At 36.1% G+C, this 20325-nt stretch overlaps 1 protein-coding gene across 4 annotated transcripts in view; it reads left to right on the top strand.

The window, feature by feature from the left end:
• The window catches only part of NBEA (neurobeachin), a 477681-nt gene that overhangs the window by 108725 nt on the left and 348631 nt on the right, over nt 1-20325 (top strand). For all 4 annotated transcript variants that reach the window (XM_032678783.1, XM_032678782.1, XM_032678781.1 and 1 more), the window contains exons 7-10: nt 481-600; nt 3918-4064; nt 11609-11806; nt 12200-12333. In XM_032678783.1, the coding sequence (XP_032534674.1) occupies nt 481-600; nt 3918-4064; nt 11609-11806; nt 12200-12333 (599 nt within the window). The remainder of the gene's footprint in view (nt 1-480; nt 601-3917; nt 4065-11608; nt 11807-12199; nt 12334-20325) is intronic.

The following is a 20325-nucleotide window of genomic DNA, read 5'->3' as shown; positions in this document are numbered from 1 at the left end:
AACAATCAGGATATCATCTTAAACAGGGCTGTAAAATTTGCTATTATGAATTTTTTCTTTTTATTTTATAATTTTTGACAGACACCTATGATGCAAAGGCAGAGCTATGTGATAAGAATTTGTTAATGTAAGAGCACATAGCTCTGGATTTCCCATCACAGCTGAGTTGTGTTTTGTGTGTAGTGTGTATAGTGTTGAAATTAAATTACACTTTCAGGAATCAGTTTTTTCAGCTTTTTAATTGTATGTATGCAATTTTGTCTCTAATCCCGTAAGGGGATGCTGGTAGGTACATTGTTACATTTAGGCACAATTCTACTGACTGGACCCGAAGTTCCAGTGACTTGACTTTTAATTTTACAGGTTTGCAAGAATTCATCTGTTTGTATAACTTTATGAGACTGGTCGCTTATTTTTTATGCCATTCATTAACTTTGCACAAAAACTGCCACTGTGTACTGATTGTTCTTGTCTTTCCAGTGGTACATGATAAGTATTGTACACATCTATAATCGATGGAGAAACAGTGAAATACGATGTTACGTGAATGGTCAGCTGGTATCCTATGGTGATATGGCCTGGCACGTTAACACAAATGATGTAAGATTTTATTGTTTTCCTTTTTTATAACTTTTTATTTTAAAGTTAATTGAAAAAGAAAAAAAAAAGTACTGTATTTGTTTACTTCGTGTGATAGAGTTACAGATTTGACAGATTTAGCTTGAGAAAAGTCCTTAAGAAAAACTGATTCATTCTGCCAAATAACTATGCATGCTGCCAATGGATACAAAATTACTGTTTTTTGTAGACGTGAGGTTCTACATTGGATTCAAGAGGAATTATTTGTTCATCTGTAGAAGATTTCTCTGCTTTTCGCCTTAAGGAACATCAAATTTTAAGTAGGCTCTTTAATTGAAGTAGAACAGAGTAGGCTCAGCTATTATCAGTCATATTGCTTTAAGCACTGTATAAATATAGTAAGAAATCATTTCGTCTGTGCAGAGTTTACTGGTTTAAACCAACAAGACAGATAGAGAGAGAGACAAGGACTAAAAGCTTGGAGAAGCATGGAGGAGTGTCCAAGGAGATATAATATTCAGCAAAATCTGAAGTCTTAAATCTGTCTCCCAATTACAAGTATATTTTTCCTGTTGTTTCACTTGCAATTAGTAAATAGACGGTTGACCAATAACAAAAAAAAGCTGTGCTAAGTGTTACAGTATTAATATTTAAGTAACATTGTTAGCAAGTACAAATTAGCTGCTACAAAATTTCATACCTGCAATACAGAGCAATTTTAGTGGGTTGTAAGCTTTTACAGACATGTGGTCCCTTACTGGCCATTCAAACCAGTTAAAAGATATTGAGAGGTGTACAATTGCACAGCATTAGTAAGCTTTGAGCAAAGATAGAGTGATCTTGCAACTGTTTGTCCAACAGGTAGAAAGCAGTCATTTTTACCAGAAGATTGTATGCATACCTGTAAATACACTTGTATCTATTAATTGCACTGAGATCAAATAAAAATTTATTCTTACAGGCAATGCATCTGCTTTCACATTGTTTGTAATTTAATTATTTTAATGACATTTATATAAGTTCCAATTTTAATGTTTTGGTGTGTGTGCGCTCTCTTTCTGTACCTTCTGCTTTGGAAAGCTTGAGAGTCTACACCTAATGATGCAGAAAATAGACACTCTTTCTGACCCAAAATTCTGGGTGTGGAAGGCATACAAAATGGTTTTCTTGTGCTTTGCCTTCAGCTAAAGCTGTGATAGACTTTCGGAGGTTCTTGATTCATCAGCTTGCTACACTTTTGTTATTTTTTTATTTATAATACGATTCTCGTTTTTTTCTGACTGACTGTGTGGGATAACAAAACCTGTTTGTACTTAAGGAAATGAGCTGTCTTTCACTAAATTCTAGAGGCAAAGTTAGATTTGAAAGGAAGGGTTTAAATATTACATGTTAATTAAAGTAGGAGGGCTCTGCTTGCTAAAGCTTCTGATTGCCATTCTTTGTTCTCTTGGTAGCATTTCTACTTGCAAGAAAAGGCAAGCCTTTCAGTTTTTGCAGAGCATGGGTTTCCCCTTGGTAATGTAAACATTTTTGTGATAAGTGGAATGTGATGACTGAAAAGCCACTTGAGGTCTCAGAGGACCTGGGCTGTTACTGGTGTGTGGAGATCTGTAGTCCTTAATGACAAATGCTAAGCGGGAAGAGCTACTGTAAACTGGGAAGAATGAAAAAGGAAAGAACTGGAAATTACTCCAGAGTAACAGACCTAGAGTGTGATTATGTGTAAAACTCAGAATCTATTGAGAAGTTCAATGGCTGTTGTACAATTAATGATTACTAGAAGAATTCAGGAAAATGCCATTTTAATAGGCAGGAATGTATATCTCAGAATATTTAAGTACAAATTAGGAAAAAAGTGACGTTGGTAGCTCAGACAAATTCCTCAAATAACCATTAACAATGGCAATTGCTCAATGTTAATTGACTTAACACTTTCTGACAGTAATGGCACAGTGTCAGGAAAGCCTTCAAGGCTAAGAAAGACTTCAATGAACTAACTGAAAATTATTAGAAATTTTCACCATTAGATTTACCAGGAGTCAGAGGGGTCTCATTAGCCCATATTTTGCACTGTGCATCCTGGATATGACTTTATGAACCAATGTATTTTTTTTCAGAAGTTTTTTAATTTTGTCGAAATAATTGCTTAAAAAAATAGAAAGGGAAATTTTTTTTTTCCAAGGGGAAAAAAGAATTAAAAGAGGTATTTGGTCAAAAGGAGGATAAATCAAAGATAAAAAGCTGGATACTTCTTACCTCACCTCATCTCAAAGCTGAGCTCCAGATCTTTGACTTCCTCCTAACTGCTTAGACAGACTCCCCTTTTCCTTGTTAATAGCCTATTCACCTAGATCAGTTTCTGTAACAGTTCACCATATTTCATTCCATTCTCTATTTTTCCTTAAAGTAAAACTCAGCAGTCAAGCAAGATGAAAAAGCAGGCTTCCTAATGCAGGTTCTACTGGTTTGCTGATTCAGCTCAAAAAGTGAGATGTGAGATGTGATCCTTATTTCCATTCAGTAAAGTACATGTGACTCAAGGAAGCTGACAGAATAGCTTTCAAAGATCCTTGAGCTTCCTGTTGTTGTCCTTTTGTGCCGCATCTTGTATTCCGATTCCCCAGGTCTTTGTTCTATACAGGTTTTTTTAGAAACACCAGAAGAACTTAACATGAATCTTGCAAAATAGCCACAAAAATCACTTCTAATCTGAAAAAATAGGAAGTGGTTAAATGAAAACTGCAAGAGGTCTTTGTACAGAGGGGTAGTTATTAGAAGAAGGAATGGAAAATAGCAACTCTTGTGACTACAGAAGGCAGAAGAGAATTAGGTCAAACTAAATCATTATAGCCTGTGGTCATAGAGAAAAACTGTGCACCGGCTGCAAACTAGAAAAATCTGTGTTTGGGTTTTTTTTTTGTACTAGAGATATTTAGCTCTGTTAGCACAACAGTGAAAGAAGAGGGCATTTCATCATGTGTTCTTGTGAGTTAGCAATGGGAGTTCTGAGTATAATTACAAGGAACTTCAAGGCTTTCATATTTCTAGAAGGAAATCGGGAAGGTTATTTGGTAATTGAATGTACTATTCTAATTTTCTCTGTTGTATTTTGACCAATTAATAGAAAACAAATCCTAGCAGCCAGTCATAACAGCATTGTAATGCAGACCTGTAAACCAGTTAATGCTACAATATTCAAAATTAAGTTGTTCACCACAGCAAATAAATGATTGATAATGCTTGGTTTATCTTTTTAATTACAGTCTCCCTTTATTTGTGGCTTCAGTAGCTGTGCATTAATATTATTTCATTATTAATATTGCTTCTTTCTGGTACAGAGCTATGATAAATGTTTTCTTGGATCTTCGGAGACTGCTGATGCAAATAGAGTGTTCTGTGGCCAGCTTGGAGCAGTATATGTATTCACTGAAGCACTCAACCCAGCACAGATTTTTGCAATTCATCAGTTAGGACCTGGATATAAGGTAATAATGGATCTTAAAAGCATAAAACTGGAAAAAGTAAATGATTGATAGATATAATTGGAAGATACATATGGATGTAGGTATTCCTCCTAGTATCATGTACATTTTTTCACGTGATTTGGTTTCAGCAAAAGAAGACTATTTCTTCAAGTATCCTAACTAATTCTGACTTTCCACCAGCTTTTTGGAAGATGCAAGTTTCTTTAAAGCTTAGCTGAAATATGTTTGTATGTGAAATTTATTACTTTGGGTCATACTCAAATTAGAGAAATTTTGTATTCAGTGTACTGAATACCATGGGAATAAATTTCTTCTCTACTCTCTGCGTCTAAAACCTGAGTTAAGACAGATTAACATTCAGCAAAGCATAATAAACCAATTCTTTCAAATGCATGATTTCAGACAGTTCTGCTGAAATACCAGTTGAATTTTTTACTCATGCTTTGCCAGTGACATTTGGGGGACAGTTTGGACAAATTAATGGTACATGGATCTCTAGTCAGACACTAAAGTGCCTAGTGGATAATACTTGAAAATTAATCTAACCTTGGATAAACACTATTGAATTTCTACATCCTATTATTCCCAAATCTTCTTTTTTTTATTTTTGAAATTTCCTGTGATCTGAACTAGACTTTCAGTTTTTTGGTATATGTAATACACTCTGAAAATAAAAACCTTTAAAATTCAAAAGTAAATATCAACATTTAGATTCTAGTAATATTAATTTTGTGTGCTCAAAATAACTGCTCTAAATCATTTGATGATAACTAGCACTTGAATGACAGCAAGAGTTGCAAATTTCTTTAATGGTAGGTGTGTACTGTGAATAACCAAATATATGTTAGGGTTACTTGGAGAAGAGGAAATCTATTGTATGTGGTTAATGGTTAAAACTGCCTTGAAACTAAAAATGTTCAGTCAGTCAATAGATGTGTATTACCTGTGCAAACAAGGAGTATTTTATTCCAGACTTAGTACTGTACTAAACAAATATTTCTGCAAATATATTTTGGTCATACAAAATAAACTAATATAACTTTATACTTCTTAATAATAAATGTAGTAAACCTTTATGAATTTATTAAGTTCCTGAATTTGCAGCAGCATACTGATGTGATATCAAATAGGAATAATGTTTTCATGTGTTTCAAGAAGAGAAGATTATTATGAAAGGTTTTGTGAGTGTTGAAGGTGTTGATAAGGCACATGTGCTTTCATGATAAATGATGTTTCCAGTAGTTACTGCACTAACCTTATTACAGTTTTGTCAAATTGCCTTTCTTGATTCATAGGCTTCCATTAAACTACATTTCTTCATCCCTATAGCTTCTTGTTGATTTTTCTAAAATTTCAGTTAGATAAATTTAATATTTTGGAGATATTCTTCTTTGGTATGTCATATTTTTAGGTTTTGGTCATGTACCTAGCACAGTTAATGCCCCCTTGTTCTCTGAAGGAGTTTCTATCCTTGTCTAAAAATCTGAAAGTATATTTTACTAATTAATAGCAGCTAAAAAGAACAGGTTCACAGAGCGGACCCTAGAAATAACTTTTAATTTAACTTCCTTATTTCCAAAAAAAAAAAAGGACAAAACAGGAGACTTTTCTCTCACTTTCTTCCAACCCAAGATCTATCCACATTCAAAAAAAAGGAACCACATCCTGTAATTTAGAGATCTCCGAACACCAATTGTAGCCTTCACTCAAAGCCTGCCTCTTTCATATCTCATTTAACTTCATTTCTTCAGTTCAGAATACTTCAGTATGGTATTTCTTAATACAAAGGAGCCTCGATTGATATGTAGCTTGAATTGCTGAACATTAGAGGTCATATTCTTGCTCTTGCCTAACTTCCTAAGAGCAACTGTTCTAGATGCATTGGGAACTCTGGTAGTGCCAAACTTTTTCTCCCAAAGGAAGATTATTTAAAATACTTGAAAATTTTTGGAGAGCGTCTTCATACATATGTTTTTTTCTTCCCTATGACAGTCTGTGGTAGTTCCTTTGATTTACGATTCATATTGTGGTCCATTAGATCTGATGATCTGATTCTTTAGGGGAAGCAACCATCTCTCTACCTACTTTGTTCATGAAAAGAGACTATGATTTTGCCTGTCATTCAGCTGCCCTCACAATCATTCCTAGTGCTCCGAGTCTGCAATGACTGCCATTGAGACCTCTGGAATGCAGAGAAATATGTATAATCTACCAGCATACAGGACAGTGCAGTAGGCACACAGCTGTGAATATACATAGTATGTATTGTTGCAAATAACACCAAAGGCACAAAGTTCAAGGAAAGGCAGATCTTGATCTACAAAGAAAAATGAATCTGTTGTACCTTGTCCCACCTCTGTTCAGTGGTGCAGGTAGGATTAACTAGAGAAGTCATTAAAATAAGCCTTATTTATTATGCATATCAAATAATTATATATTTATATATAATATTTATATTATTTATAGCACATTACATGCTTATTGGCAGTGCAAGGTGTGCTTGGTGGGTGGTTCTCTTCTTCCTCAAAAATTCCTGGATCTCTTTGTTTGGTGAAATAAACACTTGAAAAAAAGTACAAAGATCAGTGTTTACAGAGACATAGTGCTGTCTTGGGTCATCTACCACCACCACCTGCAACTCCTAGAACACTTCCATCAATGCTGTCTCCGTACAATCCTAAACATTCACTGGTCAGATTATGTGACTAACACGTCTGTTTTAGAACAAGCAGCAGTCACAAGTATTGAGGCCATGTTGCTGAGAACACAGCTGCGTTGGGCAGGACACGTCTCAAGGATGAAGAACCACTGCCTCCCTAAGATCTTGCTTTATGGTGAACTTGCCACCGGCTGCCGCATGAGAGGAGCCCCAAAGAGAAGATACAAGGACTCCCTGAAACAACACCTCAGCCTTGGCCATATTGATCACCATAACTGGTCTATTCTGGCCTCCAATCGGGAGGTCTGGAGACACACCATCTATAACGCTACTGCTTCCTTTGAGAACACACGCAGGATCACTCTCGAGGAGAAAAGACAACGCAGAAAGATTCGTGCCTTGCAGAATTTACCACCTAAGGAGTCTTTCTGCTGTGCCTTTTGCAATCGGATGTGACTGTCTTGTACTGGCCTTTTTAGCCACCAGCGCGCTTGTAACAATTGTGGGTAGAGCCCTCCTCAAATCTCCATTCGCGAAGCCTGGCCGTGATGACATGCTTATTACAGAGTGTTGTAACATAGAAACAGTTAATAATACTTCCATGCTGATCTTGCTCAGCATGTCCTTCTGAATGCATTTGTTTGTAACCAGCATGACTTAGTACAAAAATTTATTTGTTGATCAAATAGATGTTTCAGTTTGAAATAAATAATAAAGAGGGGAGGAGGGGCAAATATACTTATAACAGAACTATGTGATTTGTCTCTTCCCTGTTGAGTCATCCTAAATTAATCCATAGGTTATCTTGAAATTTAAAATTATATTTAGTAGAAACATAGTAGGATTCAATATTTGCATTCCTAGGTTGTTTTGCTCATTTTCAGTCCTTGTTCAGCCTTGCTGAACAGGAGTTTTACCTATTGTGTTGACACTTGGCACTTGTTAGAGATGGAAGAAAGAAAAAAGAAATGAGAGCACACTCTCACTGTGCTTGTTCTGCTGCCCATCCTTCTTCCCAGGCAGCAAAGAAAAGGCTGTCTCAGCTGGGATTCTAAGGGGCTGATGAACAGAACAGAGGCGCAAGGAAGGTAATTTGGGAGAAAGAGATGCATCTGATATCCCTGTTTGGTGCTGTTTATAAAGGAATGTTTCTGAAAGTCCTGTCCTAATAGCCCTGGGAAATCTGTGCCACTTCTCTGCTTCTCTTAACTCTCCCATAGACATTTCAAAGCAAGTTATCAGATTATTCCATATGCTGTTCTTGATCAGTGCCGCAGTATCAATCTTTTTGTTGCGTATGAACGCTGGAGTATGAATATATTCATGCATACACATACACAAAATAACACTGAAAATTCAAATTTGCTTAAACCAATTACGTAGTACAAAACATTATTTTATGTATGATTGCTGAACTTATAGTAGCAAAATGGAGTGAATAGTAAATCAAAAAGTAGCACTCTTGCTGCTAAAGGAAAAGGGAGAGCTGCTGCTGTTTAAGCAATGCTCCTGATCAAGCACAGTGCTGGAGTAATTACTGGCTCTCTGTTCCCTCTCCCATTCCTGTAGGAGCTACAGCTATCCTTTATATGGATCCTGTATATATTTTTACTTTATACAGAATATGTTGAATCTAAGGCTCTTTTTTGCCAGCTTGATGCTTTCGCACTGCCTGTACCAGACCTCAGAGTAGCATTCCTTCAGTGACCATAACTTACCATTTGCAATTTGAGCTCCTGTGTTCAACAGCCTCTGCTATCCTCCTGAGGTTGTATTTTCCCAAGTCCCCAGTATGATATGCATATGCAGAATTTCTTTTCTCTTTCTGTAGATCAATGTTAGTAATAAAGTATCATACATCAGAATTTGTAGCCTCTCTTTCCATTCCGTATAGTAATCTTTTGGGTAGGAGATCACCATTTCCAGTTTATGATTTGTTAGGCTTTGATGGCAGAATGTCCTTTTAATTTCTTTTCTCAAAAAAGTGTGAGGATGTATTATATTGTTTCATAACATATTTGTGCCTGACTTTCAAATAATGATCTCTGATAAATTCTTGAGACATATTGAACACTGAAAACTAGGAGATAGATTAATGCCAAAATTTGTTTATAAAACTGATTTAAGTTAAGCAGTTTAGAATGTTACAAAATTTCATGTTAATGAAAGTATACAATTTTATGTTGAAACACTTTGACATATTTAAAACAGCAAAGTTATGAAAAACTGTATAGTGGAAAAACCTTCAGAGTTTTGGAATCTGACAAAACTTAGAGGCATGAAAGATTTTCAGGGTAATAGATGTTTTCATTTGACAAAACATTAAAATATAATACATGCAGCGTGTAGATATCTTTAGAAATCAATGGAATCACTATATTTTTTCCTCTGCAGAAAGTGCACAGAGTATCTGTATAGTTTAAAATGCCCTATGGGGAGAAATACATCATCACCTTCCTCAGGACAAATCTGTAATACGTAGCAGTCATTTCCTGATAAGTGATGTAGGCAGCCATATAAACAGAGAGCCAACTCTCAAGTTCTAAGCATAATACTCCTTGTTTGGGGTTTTCTATTTCAGTAAGTAGTGCAGCCCAGTAGGAACACATTTCTAGATTAAAACATTTAGTGTTGAGGACTGAATACTCATAGTGTGTAGATTTGGGGGTTTTTACTTCAGATTGGTTTTAGTCTGATCCTTTGGGCTGAATGAATATCACTGATTGCAGGACGTTTGAGTTTCAGCCTAAAGGAAGTCTCTTTGGTTCTGAACAGCTTTGCAGTATGAACAGAGTAGTAAGTGGGAATCACTGACAGTTTACCTACAAAACAGACTCCTAACCGAAACACAAATCACAGAATCACAGAATGGTTCAAGTTGTTTGAAGGGACAGCTGGAGATCATCTAGTCCAACCTTCTTGCTCAAACAGAGCCATCTAGAACCGGTTGCTCAGGACTATGTCCAGACAGTTTTTATAATGTCTTCCAAGATAGAGACTCTATCACCTTGCTGGGCACTTTCACAGTGAAAAAGTGTTTCCTGATGTTCTGATTTTGGCCATTGATGCGTGTCCTGCCACTGGGCACCACTGAGTAGCCTGACACCATCTTCTGTTCACCCTCCCTCCAGATATTTATACATGAGATCCCTTCTGTGGCTTCTTTTCTGCAGGATGAAAGTCCCAGCTCTCTCAGTCTTTCCTCACAGGAGATATGATTCAGTCTCTTCATGGTTTTAGTGGCCTTTCATTGCACTCCCTCATTAAGTCCATGGCTCCCAGTGGGAGTCCAGAACTACAGGTTTGTCTCACCAATGCTAACTAGAGGGGAAGAATCACCTCCCTCCACCTGTTGGCAACACCCCTCCTAATGCAGCTAAACATATCATTATCCTTCTTTGTCAAATGTAGATAGAACCATTCACTTATTGTCGCCCTTACTAGTTGTGTTTTCTGTTATGGTACCTGCACCTCATACGTTTTCAGCACGGCATTGCAGCCTCCCTTCTGCCTGACATCACCCAGCGTGGGATGCTGCTGACCGACAGATCTGCTCCAAGCAGATCTCCCAGCAGCTGCAGTCAGGTTCCCAGTCTATTCAGATTATGCCCCACATACAAATGGATGCTAGTCAGAAGACCTTCTATTGCCATGAGTCAATCACTAGAGCAGGTGCACTTTCCCATCGTTTGGCTGTTAGCAAGATAATTTTGTCAGCATTTCCAGCAGCATTGAGAGCTCTGCAAAGGCTGGATAGGGTTTATGGAGTTATGTTGTTGGTAGGAACATCTAATTTGTTTGGAAAGAGCAGTTGATAGCCTATAAATTGCCTGTTTTAATTCTAGCATGGAAAACAAAAATCCTGATGGAGGTACTTTCAATAGTTAAATGACATTTCATACTGGGGGAGAAAGGGAAAAGGAAGTTTGGTAGGACCAAAGGGATAAGGAGTATTGTGATGGCTATATACAATGAGAAGCAAGGAAAATTATTCATACTAACCTCAGAAATAAATTATTTTAAACTGAGCAAATTTTTTAGAAATATATTACATTTTTATTGCTTAATTAAATGTTGGTAATTTCTAACAAATTTCCTTTGTTTATATCAGTACAGCACTGTGTTACTACTAGTTGTCTTCTTGCCACTGCTAAATGGTTGTTACAATAGTTATATGCCAAGTAAATCTGACAGTGCTTTACAGAAAGGCAGAAATCTATCTTCTTACGCTTGATTGATTTGTCAGTGTTGCCAGAAAAAACTAGTTTTAGATAAGATACGAGTCATGGTATGTTTAGGAGTAACAGAATTTTTCAACCTTCCTTGGAAAAGCTCTGAGTTTAAGAATCATTAATTTGAAATACGGCATTTATAATTTTATTTGGATTTTATTTTAGTATAAGTAGCTCATTTGTATATACTCCTGACTGTTAATGTAGCATGGATTTTAATACTGTTCAAAAATAACTATTCCTTTAATCAAGATGGTATATCATTTTATATTCTGAGTGAGTTTATATAACCTAAAATACAAAGTGATTAATTTGTTCATTATTTTTAATGTGTTATGTGCTTACTTTTTGTTTTAACATATTTATAGCTGCTTAATCTGACACTTTTTTTTCAGGTAGTTACTTCTGAAACTTGTTAACACTGATGCTGAAAGGAGAGATACTACATACAATACCAAATATTGTATTGGTACATTGGTGTGGTGTAGAGTAAATAAAAAAATTGTCTGGTACCATTAGGCTACTGGTAAATAAATGAAAACAAAGTTTAGTAGTTTCTATATGCCCTCTCAAGTCCCATGTAGTCTTTGCACATTTTATGGCAAGGTTTTTGTCTAGATTAATTACTTTGTAAAACTTCTGGTTTTTTTCAGAGCACGTTCAAATTTAAATCCGAGAGTGACATTCATCTGGCTGAGCACCATAAACAAGTGCTGTATGATGGGAAACTTGCAAGTAGCATTGCTTTTACTTATAACGCGAAGGCTACTGATGCTCAACTATGCCTTGAATCCTCACCAAAGGAGAATCCTTCAATTTTTGTACACTCCCCCCATGCTCTTATGCTTCAGGTTTGTGCTGCTAAATTGATGTTATGAGATTACTGTTAGCTGAACATCACTTGGATAACCAGAGGATTTGTATGCTAGTGTACAGAGATTGTTATTTTGTATTATATAAGCTCTTAATATAGCTTTCACTTGACCTGTTCTTTCTTCGCTCACTTTCTAAAGCAAGGGAAGATTATTTCTCCCTTAAGAAATATAGACTTCATACCTTATATAAGGCACAGTTTGCCATGATAAAGAAGTTTTTCTATTTAATGTTTACCTTAAATATAGTGATTATAAAAAATTAACACAGGTTTGCATTCAATTTGGTGTTAAAGTGCTCCCAAATTATATTTTAAACTGTCCTTTAAAATTGAGATTAATTGAGGTTTTTCCTTTTTTTTATTAATTTAGGATGTGAAAGCTATTGTAACCCACTCCATTCACAGTGCAATTCATTCCATTGGAGGGATCCAAGTTCTTTTTCCTCTCTTTGCCCAGTTAGACAATCGACAGCTGCATGACAGTCAGGTGGAAACAACAGTTTGGTAAGCTACTTTCAAACAAGATTAAAACTAAATAAAGCTTAGCATCTTTTTCTTTTTACTGTGGGAATGTGCTATATTTTTCTGCATTTTACCCTTGTTTCCTCGAAAAACATTATTTTTTGAAAAGTAATTTACTGTACAGTATGTAAATTGTATTAATCTGATGAGATTCTAGATGGAACTGGCATCAAACTGATATGAGTAAATAATGAATTCAAATCACTCTAGAGTCTCTTAGGGTAGTTGGGTAGTTTTATGACAGTTCTTCCAACTTCTGAAAGAAACCAATGTGCTTTTACTTGACAGTGCGGTGTCAAGATTCTCAAAGTGTGTGTCATTTGAACCCATATTTCATAACATTCAATATTAATTCATTCATGATCAGAAAGTCATAGAGCTATGATCAGTTATCAGTCAAAATGTTAAAATTGTGGCAGTGACTGGGAACACACTAAGAGAGTTTTAAGCCAGGACCCGTGAAGTCTCTTCTCTGATACTAAGTTGAAGAGCTCACACAGCTGTTAGATGAATGCTTCCATGTGTACCCCGAAAAGGACTGCTTAAGAGTCTGTCAGTACTCATGCTGACTTAGAATCATGGAATCCTTTAGGATGGAAAAGACCTTTAAGATATTGAGTCCAACCATTAACCGAGCACTGTCAAGTCCACCACTAAACCATGTTCCTAGATGCCACATCTGCATGTATTTTAATTACCTCTGAGGATGGTGACTTCTTGCTCAAAGCTAGCTCAGCTCTAATTATTTTTGGAAAGAAGGTCTCCTGCCGCTTGTTTGTCAAAGCAGGCTCCTGTCCTAGTGTCAACATAGGATATTTAAACTTCTCAGTAAAAACGTGTGGCCTAAATCTTTGGTGGTAACAAAACTGAAAAGGTAGTGCTGAAGAACTGGTATAGTGTTTCCTTGTAAGATGATCTGTAACCAAAGCCTGATAGAAAGCAGTGTTTAGGGACCACATAAGCTGACTTTTGTATTTGAATAAATTGCTAAAATAGATGCATAATGCAGAACACCTGGCTTATTTTCCTGCTTAGAATATTATTCTGTTAATTATTCTGGATATTTCCTATTGCATTAGCTAGTTCATTAATAAATTAATTAACTTAAAAAATAACAAATACAAAAATTGCTAAAAAATTTGAAAAATTTAATCAGAAGTGATACATTGGCATAATTTCTCATGAAAGATTACTTGTCTCAATTTAAGAAATTAATCAATCTGGTAACTCAAGTATATGTAGCTAAGATGACTGCTGGTTTTTATTTGTTTCTGTAGTGTGAAAAATTGATGTATTTCATGAGAATATTTAAGTACAATGTTAGAAGTAATACCACAGTCTTAAAAATTGTGAATTCTTCTTCCAAGCGGTATGGTTGTGCAAATTATTTCATTCAACATTAAAGACAAAAAAGCTGGTTGTGTATTGGCTCATGTGGGATATTTACTTTTTTGTAGTCTGTTTTGCAGGATGTACCTTGCATGTATGCAAGTGTGGTGAAGTAAGGGAAATAGAAAAAGAATGCTTGGTTTGAAATAAACTCGGAAAAAAAATCCCTGTATATTTTATGTACTGGCAAAGCAGTAGGCAAAAATGTTTTATTCTAATTTAAGGAAGATTATGTGTGTGTTTATTCCTACATAGGAATAAAATACATGTGAAATTCATTAATGATCTGAATCTTTAATAGAAGACTAAGTAAAAACTAGATCTGTTTAAAAATTGAGAGCTAATGTAATATAAGTTTTAGAAGTTGAGATAAAGACTAATTCTTCCCAAGTGTGTGGTCTTCCCAGTGAGTGAGAACATTCATAATCAATTTAAAATGTACAGAACATTTCTGGAGTTTGTTGAACTGTAAACAGAAAAAAAATTAGTTCTCGAATAAGTGAATGCAGTTCTGCTATAATTAGATTATATTCTAAACAGAGATCTGTAATTCATTATGTGATTGTACGAATGCATAATACAAAAAGATGTGATCCTAACTCAAGAACATATTCAAAAAATTTTTAAGCAAATGACTGCTTGATGAGATGTAACTTAAATGTTGAATTACCACAGTTTTGGTGTATGTGCATTATTTTATCATATTTTATTTAATGGGATATTGTTATTGAGAACAATAATACTTTAAGTGAACAATGAAGTAGGCAAATAAAAGAACAAAAGATGCTTCATGAGAGTATACTGTTATGTTATTAAAGGCTTGTGTGGCTGTAGAATGTAATTTTTTCTGGTGGCCAACTGGAGGAATGCAGAAGTTGTACCTCAGATAGTTGTGCTGCCTTCTGTCCTAATGCTTCCTGGGAGGTGAGGATAAATATTTTGGTATCCCAGTGTAAGTGTCCTAGGTTTCCAGACTACTTTTCTGAATCTTCCTCACCTTCTCTCCTGGAAATACCAAAATCTATTTAATAACTTCAGGGTTCTCAGTTATTTGTTTTGTTGTTTGGTGGGGTTTTTTTTAACGTTGGAAGAGGTTTGTTAATATGACTGTGAGGGAACACTTTGCTTTTCAATCATCTTGATCCACTTGCAATTGCAATTTTTCTACATTAATAGATTCATTGTAAATTAAATTTTAAATTATAAAGCAGGGCAATATGAATATATCAAGTTTGTGTTTTAATGGTATTTTTAATAAATGTTCTTTATTCCTGTTATATGTATACCCCTGTGTGCCTTATCTACATCTTCCATGAGACTAAGTATTGAAATTAACCTACAATTCTGCTTCTGAAACACTGAATAGATTCTTATGCTCTCATACACTGAAATTAAAAAAATGGAAACTGTTCATATTTTAAGTATTTTTTTCTCAGATGAAATAATGCACCTGCTGTTCAGGAGAGTGGTGCTTAACTACATTGCCAAGACTGCTACTTTTCAGCTTGCTTTTTATTACTCTGGTTAGAATAAAAAAATTAGCAGTTTAGGTCAATAAGGTGTTTTATGTAATGAAAAGAAACATTCACAATAAGGTGTGCTGAACATGACTGGATGCTACGTGTCCACCAAAGCCACTACATCACTTCCCTCAGCTGGCCAGGGGAGAGAAAATATATCAAAAGGCTCTTGGGTCAAGATAAGGGCAGGGAGAGATCATTCCCCAGTTACTATCATGGGCAAAACAGACTCGACTTGGGGAAATTAGTTTAATTTTTTACCAAACAAATCAGAGTAGGATAATGAGAAATAAAACCAAACCTGAAAGACATCTTCCCTCCACCCCTCCCCTGTTCTTGGACTTAACTTCACTCCTGATTTCTCCGTCTCCTTTCCTCAATGGCACAGGGGAATGGGGAATGGGTGTTCCAGTCAGTTCATCACACATTATCTAAGTGCGGCTTCTTCCTCCTCAGCAAGAGAACTTCTCACACTCTTCCTCTGCTTCAGCATGGGGTCCCTCCCGCAGGAGACAGTCCTCCATGAAATTCTCCAATGTGGGTTGCACAAGGCTGCAGTTCTTCAGGAGCAGACTGCTCTAGCATGGTCCCCACAGGGTCACAAGTCCTGTCAGCAAACCAGCTCCCACATGGGCTTATCCCTCCATTGCCCACATGTCCTGCCAGAAGGCTGCTCTGGTGTGGGCTTCCCGCGGGGTCAGAGCCTCCTTCAGGCATCTACCTGCTCTGGTGTGGGGCTCCTCCATGGGCTGGATATTTGCTTCACCATGGACCTCCAGCCTCACCATGTTCTTCACCAAGGGCTGCAGGGGCATCTCTGCTCCCGTGCCTGGAGCACCTCCTTCTCCTCCTTCTTCACTGACCTTCACAGTCTACAGGGCTGTTCCTCTCACATATTCTCACTCCTCTCTCTGGTTGCAGTTGTTGGGTGGTTTTTGGCCCCACTCTTTTATGCTACCTCTCTTGCTGATGGGCTTGGCCTTGGCAAGCAACATGTGTGTGTTGGACTCAGCCGGCATTGTCTCTGTTGGACATGGGGAAAGCTTCTGGCAGCTTCTTAACGAAACCAACCCTGCAGCCCACCTGCTACCAAAACCTTGCTGTGCCAACCCAATACAGTGTTTTTTTCTGTTATGAAGCTGCTGTTGTTACATTTGGTTATATTATATGGTAATATGATAGGAATTTGCTTTGTTCACTTGCGATCTCTTGTATACGGTTATGAACTATTTTGAGTCTGCTGAGCATTGACATACAGACTGACTCTGACAAGGTACTGGGTGTGTAGTCTTTGGCACTGACCCAATTTCATCCCAGAATAAATAACAAGTGTTAATTCAGATGATATTGTTGCTTTGGACTGTACCATATTGGGAAAACATTTGAAAATAGAGGGAACTGTAGCAGTTTCATTAAATAGGTGAAATCATTCCAAGAATTGTTTTACATACTTTTTCTAGAAGTTCCTACCTGGATTCACTAGATTGCATGCACGATACAATAAAATTTAAAAATACATCTACTGTTTATCATCCTAAATAAATACAGTGCCTTAAAGGTAATATGTACACCCACCTAGAATTTGTAGCAAAGTAAATATAAGCAACTTTTCAGACAGTTTTATTGCTGACTCTATGTTCACTATTTAATATAGATAGCCCTCTTACAGAGTGTATTACCCACCTATTCTAAGTCAGTGATATGGAGACTGTTGAAGGAGGCAACAACTCCTGTTCTCTATAAAGTTTATAAAGGTTCCTTTCCCAATGTTAAAATGTAAATGTTTAATGTGTTTTGCTTTGATCAATTAATATCTCATTAAATTTTTCTTTTGTCTTTTTACTATTTTTTATATTCAGATGAAGAGGTTTTGGGTTCCTGTCTAGTAGTGTTGCTTCATCTACTTTTTAAGATTAATAGTTTGATAAAAAATAGGCAGTTTTCCTATCAGTTTCTGCAGATATGAAACAGCACAGCTTGACAGGAATTAGGATTTGATGTATTGATTTTTTTATTAGCTTATTATGAAAAATCTGTGGATTTCTGATAATTCTTATTCATGTCTTTAGTTTAACTGAATTTATCTTAAGATCATGGTAGCAAATAAGATGAATGCCAAGTAGTATCCTACTTTCCTAACCTGTCCTCTCATCCTGTCTTTCAGCTGGCACAGGTATTTAAACTTGAGAGCAGGTATGGAAATAATTATTTCTGAGGTTGTTACATTTGCCTTTTTGCCTCTGATGGAGAGCCAAGGTCCCAGTCCATTGCTACCTGTGGTCTACAATTTAGAGTTTGCAGTGTTGAGTGCTGATAACCCTCTCCCCGTGCCTTTCAAAGGGAAGATTGTTGAATATCACTCCTAAAATTTCACATCTCTAGTGTAACCTAGCTGTGCTCAGATAAAATTGGTTGTACTGGAATTTTCCCAAACTGTGGCAGCAGGAATGTGGCTTGCCAAATCAGACTACCTGGATGATAGTTCCACTGTATCATGTGATAGAAATCTTTTGTAAACTTGTAAACTGCCGTACCTCTGCATACTCCAGAAGATCCAAGGACTATTAAGGGTGGCTAGTTTATTACTGGAGTCCATATCCCAAAATGTTTTGCCTGTAAGCAGGGATGACTTGCCTCTTTAGTTCTCCCACACAACACTTAGTCATCTGACTCATTTTATGAATGAAACACGTTCAGTAGTCTTCTTTGATTGACCTCAGCACCTGTTACAAGAACAAAAATCAAAAAGGCAAAAGAAAAAAATCATTTCCCCTTTCTCTCCAACAAGCTTACAGACAGAAAAAACACAGTTAAACTGAAAGCTAAAGAAGCACTTTAGAGAGTTACCATAGCTGTAGCTCATGGAAACTTCCTCTCCATCCCCACCATCCATCCACCTCTTCTACTCTGGGTTTATCTTACCTCCAGCCTGGTTAGGGGAACCCTTCTTGGCTTTGTGGCACATAGGCTTTAGTGGCCATGACTGCATAAATATGAATGGAGTGACTGTTAATGTTGCAGCAGAGCAGTTGACTGTTTTAAAACATGCACATGTTTTTGATTTCATGATTTAGCAGTGAATATAACTTGATGAAAATCCCGTTTTATATTTCCAAAATGTATTATAAGTGCAGTGAAAATGATTTCTCAAATCCTTGCTTAGCGTTTGTGCTTTGATTTTCTTCCTGAAGAACTGAAGTAAGGAAGGGGAAATCATTTCTTATCTTCTGTGCAGCATAATATATTGCCAATATAGTAATTGGTAGTCCTTCTCCCTGAGGATTTCTAAGCTCATACTGTGAAAAATAGTAAATATTCTGATGAAGTAAGAAATTTCTTAATAAATCAGGCAAACTCATTTAAAACTGTTTGTTAACAATGCAATGTAATGGTCAGCCAGCAGATGAAGAGCAATAATAATAATAATTTACCTCAATACAGACAGTATTGTGTTCTGAGTTTAAGCTAAGGGACAAGTACCTTGAGAATTTGTTTAAAAACAAAACATTAATTGTTGTTTTGTGATTTTTCTTGATACCACTTTACCTGTTTATGCTGATTAGTTTTCAATAGTTATCATATTAACAGCCTGTGATGAAGTTGATCATACAGTCTTTTTGTATTATTTTGGAGAAGCTGACAGTACAAATGGAGTAAGTTTATAAAGGTTCCTTTCCCAGAGAGAATCAGACAAAACAAATACCTGCATCATTCTCTTTTATGTAGACTTTTAAAGTTAAATAATCTGTTATTAATCAGAATACTTAGATCTTCACAGAAACATGCCTACTTTAACTACAAGTGCCTTTTGTAAAGCCCAATCCAGATAACTTTATAATTCACAATACAAGACGGAATTTAAATTAAGGTAAATTTAACAGAGAAAATTATCATGGGAATTAGGAGACTAGAGAAATTGATCCATGTGATGGTTTAAAAATAAAATAGTATAAGAGAACAACAACAACAAATCCGAGACAAATTTCACTTTTATCCTAATTATGCAAATTCCTGACTTTGAAGGTACTTCTAAGCAGTATCATAACCATTAGAAGTACTACATTGCCATGCTTTGGTCTATAACCTTTTTTCCCCTGCTTTTTAGTAATGGCAAACTACTGGAATTTTTTTCCCCGAAATTATTTATTTTTTCAGTAGATATCATAGTTCTCTGATTTACTGTTGGTTGACACATATACTTTCATTTTCTATCTGTATCTTTGCTGCACCGCAGACAAACTTATCTGTTCTAGGTGGGGCATGGTATACAGGAGATGTAGGAATGGGCTGAAGTATCCTTTATATTTGCCTTTGTATCTAGGAAAGTTGAAAATAGGCAAGAATGGAGAGAAATTTTGTATGGCAGTGCACAGAATTTTGCAAGTTTAATGTGAACCCTGCAGCAATCCGATGCATGTTAGTTGTTGGTTTGTTAAATTCTGTTTAAAAAATTGTTCATCTTAGAAGACAGTCTTCTAATTAATATTATTTCCCCTCTGTCAACAACCATTTTAAAAGCATGATTTTGGCAACCTGGTTCTGCTGATAAAAATTTTTACATTTCAAACCTTCAGCTGCCAAGGTGACTGCATAAATTGGCTATCCTCGGAAGTTGTTAAAAGTTCTGGATAGAGTCCTCTAAATTAGACAGGCTAAATTTTTAGGATGCAGTATTGAGAAGAAGAGATCCATTACATCAGTATGTATTTTTATATCTAGATACACACACTTAAATGTTGGCTTGAGTTCAGTCTGAGCATGTGGGGAAAGAAAAGTTTTGAAGAGGTTTGGAAAGTTTATCTGAGAATTGTTGACTGTTAGGTCTTTTTCAGGCAGATTGAATGATCTCTAGCATAAAGTGTGTAAGGTAGAAAATATAACATGTAAAACCAGTGTTGTGTGTAACAACTGTTACTTACTGCAGCTTATTCCTCCTTTCTCCCCCAAAAAAAGAAGTTTCACCTGAAACAAGAGTAAGCAACCTCTCTAGAGAAAAAAAACCACAAACCACAAACACTACACAACTCCCCCCCCCAAAAAATACTCAAAAAGAAAACCAAAAAAT

This window comes from Chiroxiphia lanceolata, chromosome 2 (genome assembly GCF_009829145.1).
Source record: "Chiroxiphia lanceolata isolate bChiLan1 chromosome 2, bChiLan1.pri, whole genome shotgun sequence".
NCBI classification, from domain to species: domain Eukaryota; kingdom Metazoa; phylum Chordata; class Aves; order Passeriformes; family Pipridae; genus Chiroxiphia; species Chiroxiphia lanceolata.
Note: the sequence above shows the minus strand (reverse complement) of the source record. Positions and strands in the feature narration are given on the sequence as shown.